The sequence below is a fragment of the Solanum stenotomum genome, chromosome 5 (genome assembly GCF_019186545.1).
Source record: "Solanum stenotomum isolate F172 chromosome 5, ASM1918654v1, whole genome shotgun sequence".
In the NCBI taxonomy this organism is placed as follows: domain Eukaryota; kingdom Viridiplantae; phylum Streptophyta; class Magnoliopsida; order Solanales; family Solanaceae; genus Solanum; species Solanum stenotomum.
The window spans coordinates 2,947,215-2,960,686 of NC_064286.1; the positions used below are offsets into that span (position 1 = coordinate 2,947,215).

The 13,472-nt window shown below is 31.5% G+C and overlaps 1 protein-coding gene across 1 annotated transcript in view; it reads left to right on the forward strand.

Annotated features, from left to right (window-relative positions):
- Positions 1-5,845: 5,845 nt before the first annotated feature.
- LOC125865435 (phosphoenolpyruvate carboxylase-like) overlaps positions 5,846-13,472 on the forward strand; it is a 9,384-nt gene continuing 1,757 nt past the window's right edge. Inside the window, exon 1 of the mRNA XM_049545634.1 lies at positions 5,846-5,960. Within this exon, the coding sequence (XP_049401591.1) occupies positions 5,846-5,960 (115 nt within the window). The remainder of the gene's footprint in view (positions 5,961-13,472) is intronic.

The following is a 13,472-nucleotide window of genomic DNA, read 5'->3' on the forward strand; positions in this document are numbered from 1 at the left end:
TTAAAAAGTAAAATAAAATTTTCGAATTCAAATTGAAGTTAATATTATTTTTTTTGAATTCTAAAAATAATAAAAAATTATTTTCACTTTTTTACTTTAAATTAATCACAAAAATTAAAAATAACTCTAATTTATTTTATGGACAACACACCATTCTAGTTTTTAAATATTTTTTTATTTTAAAAATAAAAATTAATAAAAACATTTCATAATAAAACAAAATCATATGTCATCCAAGAGACTCATTCAGAAGGGAAACTTATATAAATCTCACTAGTCTAGTTAATTGTTTAGATATAGTCTAGTTTATAATATTACATATCTTATCGAATTTTGATGTGTCCAAATACGTTCAGATACATCCAGATAAATGTATCTGAGGATACATGTGGTCAAAATTAATTAGGTGTGATTTGTTCTAGATGCATTGCATCCAAGTGACGCATATACTAGAAATAGGACCTGTATTATTTATTTGTTTTAATTTATGTGACACATATATAATTTAGAGAATCAATTAAATTTTAATTTGATATATAAATATTTTTAGTTGTTAATTATTCTGATTTACAGTACATCTTATGTATTTTTAAATAAAATTATTTTATTCTCTCTGTTCCATTTATGTGGCACTAATGAAATTTTGAGAAACAATCATACTCGTTATATGTATTCTAAATATTTTAAGTAGTTAATTATTACGATTTATAGTAATTTTTGCATAATTTTCAAATAATGTATAGTATTTTTTTTGTCTCTATTTAGGTGACACATATAGAATTTTAAAGTGATTTACAATACTTTTACGCCATTTTCAAACAACACAAGTTATTTTTTCTATCTCATTTTTTGTGACATTGATAAAAATTTAAGAATCAATAAAATTTGTTATGTTTTGAAATATTTTAAATTGTTAATTATAATGAATACTTTTTATATTTTTTTATATAATTTTTAAATATATAAAAATAAAAAAATAAGATAAATAACTTTAAAGACCGTAACTCTTGAAACTCCCTATTATAAGTTATTATATAATATTAAATAATAATTAACAATTTTAAAAACAAAACATTTAAAAAAAAACATAAATTAAAAACAGTTTGTAATTTTTGTTTACCTTAGAAACGGTTGTATGTTTTAATTTAATTACCTTTAAAATTTGTTGACGTTGAGAAAAAATTAAATTGAATGTATTTGTTCCTAATGAATTGCTGATTTCCTAATTTTTTTAAATGAATTTTAAAAATGTAAAAGTTAATATTAAAACTATATGGTGCTAAATTTAAGGAGCACGTAACAATACAATTATAATATCTATAATAATAACATTAATAATAATAATAATTTAATATTAAATTATCTAAATTAATTTAAAATTCGAAAATAAAACTAAAAATTACAAACACAAAAGGAAAAGAAACTGAAAATACGGCTTTTTAGTTCAAATTTCTACTTTTAAAAAAAGTATAACTTCCCACGTTTTCTAAAAAGGAAAAAATATGTATTATGGACAAAGTCCAACTTTTACCACTTGAAAACTTTAAAGAATTAAACTAAAATGTATCATTATTGTTTTTACATCATATGCTTAGCCCATAACCATTGACAACATATAATAATTCCTCTAAAATTTCGTGACCTAAACTAACTTGAAACTGAGCGTAGCATGTATTGAATATATATATATATATATATAAACTCCTAACAATTCAATTCCTTAACCCACTAAAATGATATTGTATTAATTTTTCAATGACAATCATTGTCAATTATCACCTCTTAATAATCACCAAAAAATGATAACAAAAAAGAATATAAAAATAATAGTGTTAGCACTGTTTCTTGTCCCCTATATTTTCAAAACCGCCACAATAATTAACAAGTTAAATATCAAAAAGAACTTATAAGAAAATTGATTGACTTTTGAAATTTCATTTATATCACATAAATCGGGAAAAAGGAAATAATATCTATTATATGAAAATTACATAAAAAGACCGTAAATCACAATATATATAATAAAAGAGAGAACATAGAAAAATTGATGAGGAAATATGCATGGCCACCATGTTCATGAAGATCATAGATATGTTTTACATAATTTCTTTTTGTGTCATAGTAGCCAAACACGAGGACAAGGTGAAGATATTTATTTTATGATAGTGCCAAATTAGTTTTGTACAAGTTCGATAAAATGAAGAAGAAACTTAGTGGCGGTGGAAGTTTCATCAAGAGATGATCAAATTAGTTTGATAGAATTGAAGTTTTTTCATTTTATTAATTTCTTATAAGAATACAAAAAATAAAGAAATAATTTTGTCCATTTCTTATAAAAATATCAGAGATATCTAAAGAGCAAATACATGATTGATAGAAAATATTGGATTCACATGCAACTTAATAAATTGAAAGACATAATAATTTGGAGCAATATATCAATATAAAAAATACTTACAATTATAACACATTTTTTATGCGTTCTATATATGACAAAATGACTCATACCTATAAGAACATTACATTAGGGGACCATAACTTTTTTATTTTTGGTATCATTTCTTTTTTTGTTTTTTCTTTATGTTTCCTTCCACCCGTCACTATAAAATTCAAAAATTCAGCTATGAATTTATTATTAATTTTTCATTAAATAGTTCATGATTTACGGTCTTTTTATGTAATTTTCACATAATATATATTATTCCCTTTATCCCGATTTATGTGATACAAATGAAATTTCAAAAGCCAATCAATTTTCTTATAAGTTCTTTTTGATATTTAACTTGTTAATTATTGTGATTTATAGTATATTTTATGTATTTTACATAATATATATTTCTCCCAATTTATGTGATATAGATGAAATTTTGAAAGTTAACAATTTTTTTAAATATATATATTTTAAGGCTATTAATTATTATGATTTACAATATTTTTTACATAAATTTTTATTTATTTAAAATAAAAAAATTAAAGAAGAAAACATAAAATTACTAAATTACCCTAAATATACAAGCAGACACGTTGACGAAGTCCTACTTGCCTCTTCTACTAAGTAGTAATATACACACTTCACAAAGCGTTGTCTTTTCAAATGTATAAGGACTAGATGGGGTGTCTCTACGATGGACTTACTTGAAACAATTATAAGCCAATGGTAATTAATATTCGAAGTTTTAATTTAAAAATTATTATATTATTTGAATTGAAATAAAATTAATTTTAGCATTTTTAATAGAAGGCTACAAGATATTTCAATGATCTCGAGTCAACAGCAGACACACATGCAAGGTTATGGGTGCTCGAACACCCACGACGTTTGATGTAAATTCGTGTATCAATAAACAAAATCTATATATATATATAAAGCTGAATATAGAGAAGGTGATGTGGCACCTCTCTATGGCCAGCATTCCTTTTATCTTTTTTCTCCTTTTTTTTATTTTCATTTTTTAATCCATATATACTAATTAATTAAATAGCTTAAGAAAATACAAATAAAATAACTTGTGACTTAACAAGTCACGAAAATGCAATGACTAACATTTATGCTAATAGAAAGCCCACGTAACAGTAATTTGCATTAAAGCCCAATTAACCGCTTCATCCCACGTACTAGCACTAACACATAATGCTAATTAATAGCCAAACCTTTGGCTTTTCAATTTCTTCGATTTTAAAGGTCTTGTGTATAAGAAAATGTATTAATTTCTCCAATTAATTTCATGTTCAGGGAATCCCAGAAGCATTTGGATGGAACTTCAAGTGAAGATAATTTGTTACTAAAAAGAATGGTATGTCAAAATTTTATTTAAGAATGATATTTTACTTTTTACAAATATTTATGGTAGAATTTCATGAAATACAATTGATTTTGTAATCAATTATGTATATATAATGAGAAGAGTTTCTTGAGATGGCAATGAAGGTATTTGGTGTTGAAGAAGCATTGCTTAGTTATTGTTTACATCTCTACTCTATTCGAATAGGGCGAAACGTCGCGGTGACTCAAAAAATAATCAATTGATTCAATTTTAAAAGAATTTTAAGAAAATAAGAATTTTAAAGGAATCGCCACCTAATTTTAGGAAAACTAGGAAACCATTAAGTGATCTACGAAACCATTAGATTCTAAGTAAGGGGTTCAAGTTATTTCGAAGGGAAGGGGTTAGGCATCCTTCGAAATCCACAAATGTGGATCCCGATTGAATTCATTTTTTTCAAATTGAGGAGTAGGATAAAATATTGTACAAGTATAATAAACATGCAATATACACAAGTAATATGATGAAACAATAATATAAGAATCGGCCTAAATTTGCCTATCGTCAATAATATACAATAATGAATAAGAGTATAATTCGAACCTAGTTTGAATAGCTTCAATGGGAAGCATCTTCGGGGTACCTGTAAACACACTTAGTAAAAGTGTTAATAGTAAATAAATATAAATAAAAATAAATAAAATAAATAACAACTTAAAATAAAAATCCGTCTTACTAACATGGAAGGCCTTGGAAATCGATGGTAATTTCTTTATCGGCCATTTTAACTTACAAAAAAAATATAAACTTAAACTAAATTTCTGTCTTTTATAATGTGGAGGCCTCCAAAACCGGCGGAGAGATTTTTTCATTGGCCAATTTTAACAAATAGAATATATAAACCTAAACTAAATTTCCGTCTTTTAAAATGGGAAGGCCTCCAAAACCGACGGAGAGATTTCTTCATTGGCCATTTTAACTCAATATGAAATTGGTATAGAAAATGTAAAGCATTCGAAAATCAACCTAACTGAGTGGCATTCACATAAGAAAAATAATCAATCATGCAAATCATAACATCTAAATGAAGAAACAAACCAACTAGTGTATACATGAGGTAAAATGAAATTCACGAACCAAATTGAGAAAACTAAACTAATTAATAGCAAAATCTTAAGCAATCAATAAATAACCTAAAATTTCTAGTTTAAACGTATCAAGGAACAAATAAAAATCACATCAACAAACAATTTTCTAATAGAAAACGTAGAATGGATAAAATAATAAATAATAGAGCGACATTCATATATTTTGCTAGAAATAAATATGACAAATTAGATAATAAATTAATTTTAATATAACCACATTAATAGAAGAAATCAAAAATGGAAAAAAGAGGTAAACAATAATAAAACAAACTATACAAAACACTAACAACATGTAATAATAAAACAAGAAAACATTTGCTAACTAAAATTTTCATTTGCATAAACATACCAAAATAAAAACAAACATCACCGGAGAAGATATCTTCCGACCAGATTTGTGGAATGAGTTAATATTGACATATAAATACAAATAAACCCAAAATATAAAAAAAGGAAAGAGGAGCAGTTGAGTACAGTGATACCATATTGAACAAACTAAATTAATCTAAGAAAAATTATAAAGATTTAGCAACCAAACATATTTGAACAATAACAAATTAAAGCAGCCACCAACACAAAATGACAAATCATAATAAAAAAGGATGACAAACGAAAAATTTTAAAAAATGGATAACACATTTAGAACAACATAACAGTGAGAAATAGAACAAAAGCAAGAGAAACATGGTTAAGAGAAACAAACAGTGAGATTTTGAACAGTTCGTTAGTTGTTTGGTTGTTGTTTACTGGAGATGGAGCCATGCCGGAATTAGTCGATTTTCGACCAGATCTGGTTGTTCTGTGGGTTCGCCGGAGCTTAAAGATTCTGGTTCGTTGGAAAAGATGGGGAACGGAGATGGGGGTTGTCTTCTCCGTTTGGAGCTCCGAGCTCTAGCTTGATGGAGCTTTAAGCTCAGTGATGACCTGCAAAAAATGGACAGGAAATTGAAAAGGGGGCAAAGGGGAAGGGGAAGAATGTTGGTGGTCTCTGATGGTGGTGTGGGTTGGAGTTCGGTGGAGAAAATTAAAGGATGGTGGTCGTTTGGAGGTTGTTTCGGTGAGGTTTCGCCGGAAAAAAGGAGAAGATGGAGATATGGGTTGGGTGGCGACTGAAAAAATTAGGGTTTCTATTTATTTCAAAATTGTTTCTCTCAATGCCAAAAATATTATCCACCACCTTTAACCTAATAGACAAATTATTCTTTATATAGGGAGTTGGAAACTATAATATCATTATTTTAAAATCGTGGATCAAAGTTATCGATCAATAAAATATATGTGTATGAAATATTATCTGTATTTGAATAAATTTTTAGGTTGTGCAAAATATCAAAATGAATATTAAAGAATGTATAAATAAAATGAATATATATATATAATGAACGTAACTAATGACATGTAAAAAATGCAATTTTAAAATTAATTGATAAAAAATCTTAAATTTGATAAATAAGGATAGTTATCGATAAACTTATTTAAAATTATAAAAAATCTTAAAAGTTACGAATTTTGAAAATATTAGGCCAAAATTGGACGTCAACAGCTGTCCCTTTCGTTGGATATGATTGATGAAAAGAGATCGTGGACAACGAAAATTGACAAACCCGATTTTGGCCGAAGACATGACCTTTATATAAAAGTGTGGTTGGAATGCGGTGGGAGTCGATACTCAACCTGCTTCCAAAAGGTTCCACGTTGTATTGCCTCCTTGTTGAAGTAGTCCGAACCTGTGGCTCAATTGAGAATGCATCCTCTTGAATGTTCTCGAAAAAATAAAGATAAAACACATTAGTAGAGACAGAATGAAAGAAAAAAGTATAAAATCTTGCGATACGACGAATAAAGATGGTCTATCGGTATGACATAAATACATGTCCATAAGTAGGACAAATGAAGATGATCCATCGATAGGATATTAATGCATGTCCAACAGTAGGACGAATGAAAATGATCCATCGGCAGGATGTGAACGTATGTCTATCGGTAGGACGAATGAAATGATTCATCGGTAGGATATGAATGTATGTCCATCGATAGGACGAATGAAAATGATGATCCATCAGTAGGATTTGAATGTATGTCCATTGGTAGGACGAATGAAAAAAGATGATCCATCGGTAGGACGAATGTAAAATATGATGATCCATCGGTAAGATTTTGAATGTATGTCCATCGGTAGAACGAATGTAAAATATGATCCATCGGTAGGATTTTGAATATGTGTCCATCGGTAGGACGAATGAAAAAAAATGATCCATCGGTAGGATTTGAATGTATGTCCATCGGTAGGACGAAATGAAAAAAGATGATCCATCGATAGGATTCTGAATGTATGTCCATCGGTAGGACGAATGAAAAAAGATGATCCATCGGTAGGATTTTTAATGTATTTCCATCGATAGGACGAATAAAAATTCTTTCAACACAGGTCTTCTCCGACTTGAACGTGGAATAGATAGGGTGCACATCCTTCACCTCCGAATAGATGCGACTTAAATGCAAATATCTTTTAACGCAAGTTTTCTTCGACTTGAACATTGAATAGATATGGTGCGCATCATTCACCTCCGAATAGATGCGACTTAAATGCAAATATCTTTCAACGCAAGTTCCCTTCGACTTGAACGTTGAATAGACATGGTGCGCATCATTCACCTCCGAATAGATGCGACTTAAATGCAAATATCTTTCAACGCAAGTTTCCTTCGACTGGAACATTGAATAGATATGGTGCACATCCTTCACCTCCGAATAGATGCGACTTAAATGAAATGGCTTTCTCGGCGAATGAAAATGCAATGGCCCTCTTGGTAAAATGAAAATGCAATGGCCCTCTTGGCAAATGAAACTGCAATGGCCCTCTTGGCAAATGAAAAATGCAATGGTACTCTTGGCGAATGAAAATGCAATAGCCCTCTTGGCAAAATGAAAATGCAATGGCCCTTTTGGCAAATGAAAATGCAATGGCCCTCTCGGCAAAATAAAAATCCAATGGCCCTCTCGGCAAATGAAAATGCAATGGCCCTCTTGGCAAAATGAAAATGCAATGGCCCTCTCGGCAAATGAAAATGCAATGGCCCTCTCGGCAAAATGAAAATGCAATGGCCCTCTCAGCAAATGAAAATGCAATGGCCCTCTCGGCAAATGAAAATGCAATGACCCTCTCGGCAAAATGAAAATGCAATGGCCCTCTCGGCAAATGAAAATGCAATGGCCCTCTCGGCAAATGAAAAAGCCATGGCCCTCTCGGCAAATGAAAATGCAATGGCCCTCTCGGCAAATGAAAATGCAATGGCCCTCTCGGCAAATGAAAATGCAATGGCCCTCTCGGCAAATGAAAATGCAATGGCCCTCTCGGCAAATGAAAATGCAATGGCCCTCTCGGCAAATGAAAATGCAATGGCCCTCTCGGCAAATGAAAATGCAATGGCCCTCTTGGCAAAATGAAAATGCAATGGCTCTCTAGGCAAATGAAAATGCAATGGCCCTCTCGGCAAATGAAAATGCAATGGCCTTCTCGGCAAATGAAAATGCAATGGCCCTCTGGGCGAAACGAAAATACAATGGCCCTCTGGGCGAAATGAAAATGCAATGGCCCTCTCGGCAAATGAAAATGCAATGGCCCTCTCGGCAAATAAAAATGCCATGGCCCTCTCGGCAAATGAAAATGTAATGGCCGTCTCAGCAAATGAAAATGTAATGGCCGTCTCGGCAAATGAAAATGCAATGGCCCTCTCGGCAAATGAAAAAATGCAATGGCCCTCTCGGCAACAAAAAATACTATGAAAAATGCAAGTGATGGATGACCCAATGATTTTCCACTGTAACGAGGTGGATGATGGCTCGATGATTGTCCAACTGTAACGTGGTGGATGACTCGATGATTTGTCTTGAAAGTGTCATCGCTTCAATGCTTTCACCTGTTCTTGTACTTGAGAAGGAAAAATTAGTAGACATAATGTCGCCTTAGCTAGCGACTTAGTCAAGAAACCTTGAGAAAAGATTATTTAAAAAAGAATGTGTACAAAATGTCTGATTACTTTGACACATGTGAGCAACCAACATTTTTACTGTTGACCATTTTGTGTTTATTGTGACTCATGTCTTATTGGAGATTTGTACGAGGCATTGCTGGCTCGTCATGACAATGCTGAAGATTTGCAAGTTGACTTTAAACTTCAAGCGATGATGAATCATTTGAAGTTGACTATCAAACTTCTGACAGTACTTGTTGGAATTTTTGAGGTCTTCCTCAAAAGTTTTGTCCCAGTTAGAACTTTTGGCAAATCTCAAAATGATCTCCAATCTTGAGTTGCTGGAGATAGCACCTTTATTGTGAATTTTTGAGATATTATCAAAAATTCTGTCCCAGTTTTTATTACAAGGAGAAAAGAACATGACATTGGGTATATGACCGAGCCGTCGTGGCACCTACATATCCTGTTGAGCCAGGAATCAGGTCAAATGTAGTTCCAATCATGTAGATGATGAATGCTGCAAAGAATCTGAGACAAGATCATCAGTAGAAACTGTACAATATGAACATGATGAAATAGGAAAATGATATTCCCTGTGATATTCAAAGCCCAGAGATAAAAGACATGTCACGTCTTTTAGACGGACAACCCAATGAAGTAAAATAGATGTTTCACACTTAAGAGGTTAACCTAATGTCATGTTTTACAACGGACAACCAAAAAAATGCAATTTTTTTTTTTTTTAAAAATGTTTTTGAAAATATTAAAGAGTTGGTGTTTGCTCACCTTTTTTTTTTTTTGAAGAATAAAGAATGTGAAGAAATAGTCAAGTCTCGACTACAATTGGTACCAGGAGTTAGGATCACATGTAAATTTTTTTTTTCTTTTTCTAACTAAGATTGAATTCAAGATAACTCTCACAGCTTCAAGTGGTACCTCAAACGTACTTAAGTATCAACAAGACTTATTCATCTTTCTTCAAACAAAGATTTGAATTGTACCAATCCTCATGTTTCAAGTGCCCTCACAAAAAGAAAAGTCTTATTTCACACATATTTGAAGCATATTATTTGAGGACATTTTTTGAAGTGCACTCACACTCACAAGAATGTTCAATGCATGCAACTGTGATACCATATGCTTGGCCTTTCTGTAAATCTCCACTAATGTGAGAATATTTGGAATGAGATCATGTAGGGCTTATCATTGGTTTGTAATGTAGGCTTAGGGACGGGTAGGATATATATTTGGGATAAGAGTGACTTAAATCCTTCTTAAGCGTCACAACGAATTTGTGTTTTCGATGATTGATACACCTTTGGTGTCTGATCCTCTTTGTTGTCCCTTTTTTTTTTCTCGACTTCTTCTGAATTCTTATTTGTTGGAGTTTTTCCCTTTTCATCCCTTTGTTTTGAAGTTTTCTCCTCTTTTATTGGAGTCTTTTTTCTTGTCGTCTTTCATTGACTTTGTAGGAGTGTTTTTGTCTTTCTTGTTTTCTTTCCATCCTCTTTTTTTTTTTTTTTTTTTTTTTGGAAGTTGTTTTTTGCTTCCTTGATTTTGGGAGACTTTGTATCTTTTGTCTTTGGCAACTTCAAACATGGATCTTCTCTTATAATTTGCACACTCTTGGTGCACTTAAGAAGGTTGGGCCAAGAGATGGATAGTGCATGAAAGCACTAAAAAAGGGTAGTGTCTAAGATGTAGTTGTCCGAAGAAAGGCTTCAGGCTCAAAGTGGGGAAAACTAGGGATCAATGTGATTTGGTAGGTTTTGAAAGGCACAATCGGGTCAAAGAAGGCCTACAATCCTTTCTCGAACCAAACATAACTCATGATTTCGCCTTGATAAACATTCAAGCCAAGTTCTAGATCAACAGTGCGATGCAAATGAATTTTGATCTAAACACTCACCACACAATGCACATGAATCATGAGGTTGGTTTTATTCTTATCTTGAATGCATGTAAGAGAGTTTTCAAGTATCACAAAAGTATAAATGAGAGGTACCAAAAGAATCTATGGTTTACCACAAAGTCAATCCTTTTCATCATATAAAATGTTTTTACATGCTCCTAACTGTATTGATCCCATTTGAGCTGAAGACATGACTCTTTTAATATGTACAAAACATTTTTTTTCGTTTTGAAAGAATGAATACCGAACCCAAAAAGGGTTGCCTACGTATCTCATTGAGATGAGAATCAGGTGTGCGTAGTTCATGCAGATATGGCTTTGAACACATGCACACAATATTTGATATTTTTTTTAGAACTTAAAAGAATGAATACCAAACCCAAAAAGGGCTGCCTACGTATCTCATCAAGATAAGAATCAGGTTCGCGTAGTTCATTGAGATATGTCTTAAAAATAATTTAAAGATTTAAACAAACTCGGAGTGATTCTTCAAAAGTGTAGAGACGCTGACATCTATAGTCGGGAAGCGTCTTCTGACTATTTGCACTAAATGTTGTGCATCCTCTTAACTATCGATCTTTGTATCCATCTGTTAAATGTGGTCTGTCATTGTTTTTTTTTTATAACCACTTGTTGTTGTATTTCTTTTTTGGATGTTCCTTGAAACTATGTCTTCTTTCAATTATCCACGAGAATCACAAACTGATATAACCATTCCCGACTGTTGTCGGGGACAGTTTTCCTGAAAAAATATAAGAAATGTGTGAAAGCAAGGTCAACGTGCAAAATAATAAAAAATAAATGAGTGCGACCTTATCGTCAAATACTCCCCTGATTTATGTTTTGACTTGATATTAATATCTTGTGAAATACAAAGATTCAAACTTCGCGAGTCCTCTTGTCCCTTGCAACTTTTGGATGAACAATGACTTCTGAAGTCTGACATAAATCAACCTCTCGCAAAAGAAAAAAAACTCAAAAGGTAAAAGTGTTAGTTCGTTTTCATAATGGATAATGCAAAATATCACACAAAGAATGAATTAAACTCATAAACACTGTTTAAATTAAAGACAAACTCAATTATATCACATAGCGTACAAACAATTGTTGCGCATCTTATACAAATATGTGACCTTTTTATGCCAAGGGTATGCCTATCAATTTGAGGGATGTATACGTCATTTGAAAAACTCTATTGCCTCCCAAAACACTTAGTACAAATTTTATAAACAAATCAAATATGATTACAAGATAAGAAGAAAGAAAAAAATATATATAAATAAATAATCTCGCGCAGGGGTACCATCCTAAACTAAGCCTTCATGGAAGGTCCTTCCTTCATGAACTTCTTGTCATCTTTAAATGTTAACACCTTTTGAATGTAATGGTAGCTTGTAAAGTTCCTTCTTTAACTAGATAAAACTATTAAAATAAACTTTTATCCCTGATGGACAATGGATTTGTCAAACGACGTATACATCCTTCAATTTAAACACACAATTATGATCGTCCATTTAGGCCGAAGGCCATTTTAGACTCAAGGTAGTCTTTCTAATGGGCCCAACACGCCTGAGGTGTTAGGTCATCTTAGGTCAATGCGTTAAATCAGGGTTTCAGTTTCGCTCTACTCTAGTTGACTAAAAATGAACTTTATTTGAAGTGGATCGGTTACCCAAGCGGACTACTTGGGCTGGAACAGTTAACGACCGTTGACTATCCAGTAGCCAACTACATTCATCAGGGTGCCCGGAGAACAATTTGGTTAACGAACGACTGCGGCCCGCATAATCGTCCTTTAAGTAAGAAATAAAAATATCAAATGACGAAAATATGTCATGATGCAATGCCAACATATATATACAATTAAACAAATAATGAAAAATAACAAGTACAATATACAAATAATCAACAAAATATACATGACAAGACATAACACAATAAAAGAAAAGTCTCCTCAGTTTGAAAAGGTGAACTCATAATGGTTAGAACCTCTATATCCCCAGCGGAATCGCCATTCTGTTTACATCCCTACTCTATTCGAATAGGGCGAAACGTCGCGGTGACTCAAAAAATAATCAATTGATTCAATTTTAAAAGAATTTTAAGAAAATAAGAATTTTAAAGGAATCGCCACCTAATTTTAGGAAAACTAGGAAACCATTAAGTGATCTACGAAACCATTAGATTCTAAGTAAGGGGTTCAAGTTATTTCGAAGGGAAGGGGTTAGGCATCCTTCGAAATCCACAAATGTGGATCCCGATTGAATTCATTTTTTTCAAATTGAGGAGTAGGATAAAATATTGTACAAGTATAATAAACATGCAATATACACAAGTAATATGATGAAACAATAATATAAGAATCGGCCTAAATTTGCCTATCGTCAATAATATACAATAATGAATAAGAGTATAATTCGAACCTAGTTTGAATAGCTTCAATGGGAAGCATCTTCGGGGTACCTGTAAACACACTTAGTAAAAGTGTTAATAGTAAATAAATATAAATAAAAATAAATAAAATAAATAACAACTTAAAATAAAAATCCGTCTTACTAACATGGAAGGCCTTGGAAATCGATGGTAATTTCTTTATCGGCCATTTTAACTTACAAAAAAAATATAAACTTAAACTAAATTTCTGTCTTTTATAATGTGGAGGCCTCCAAAA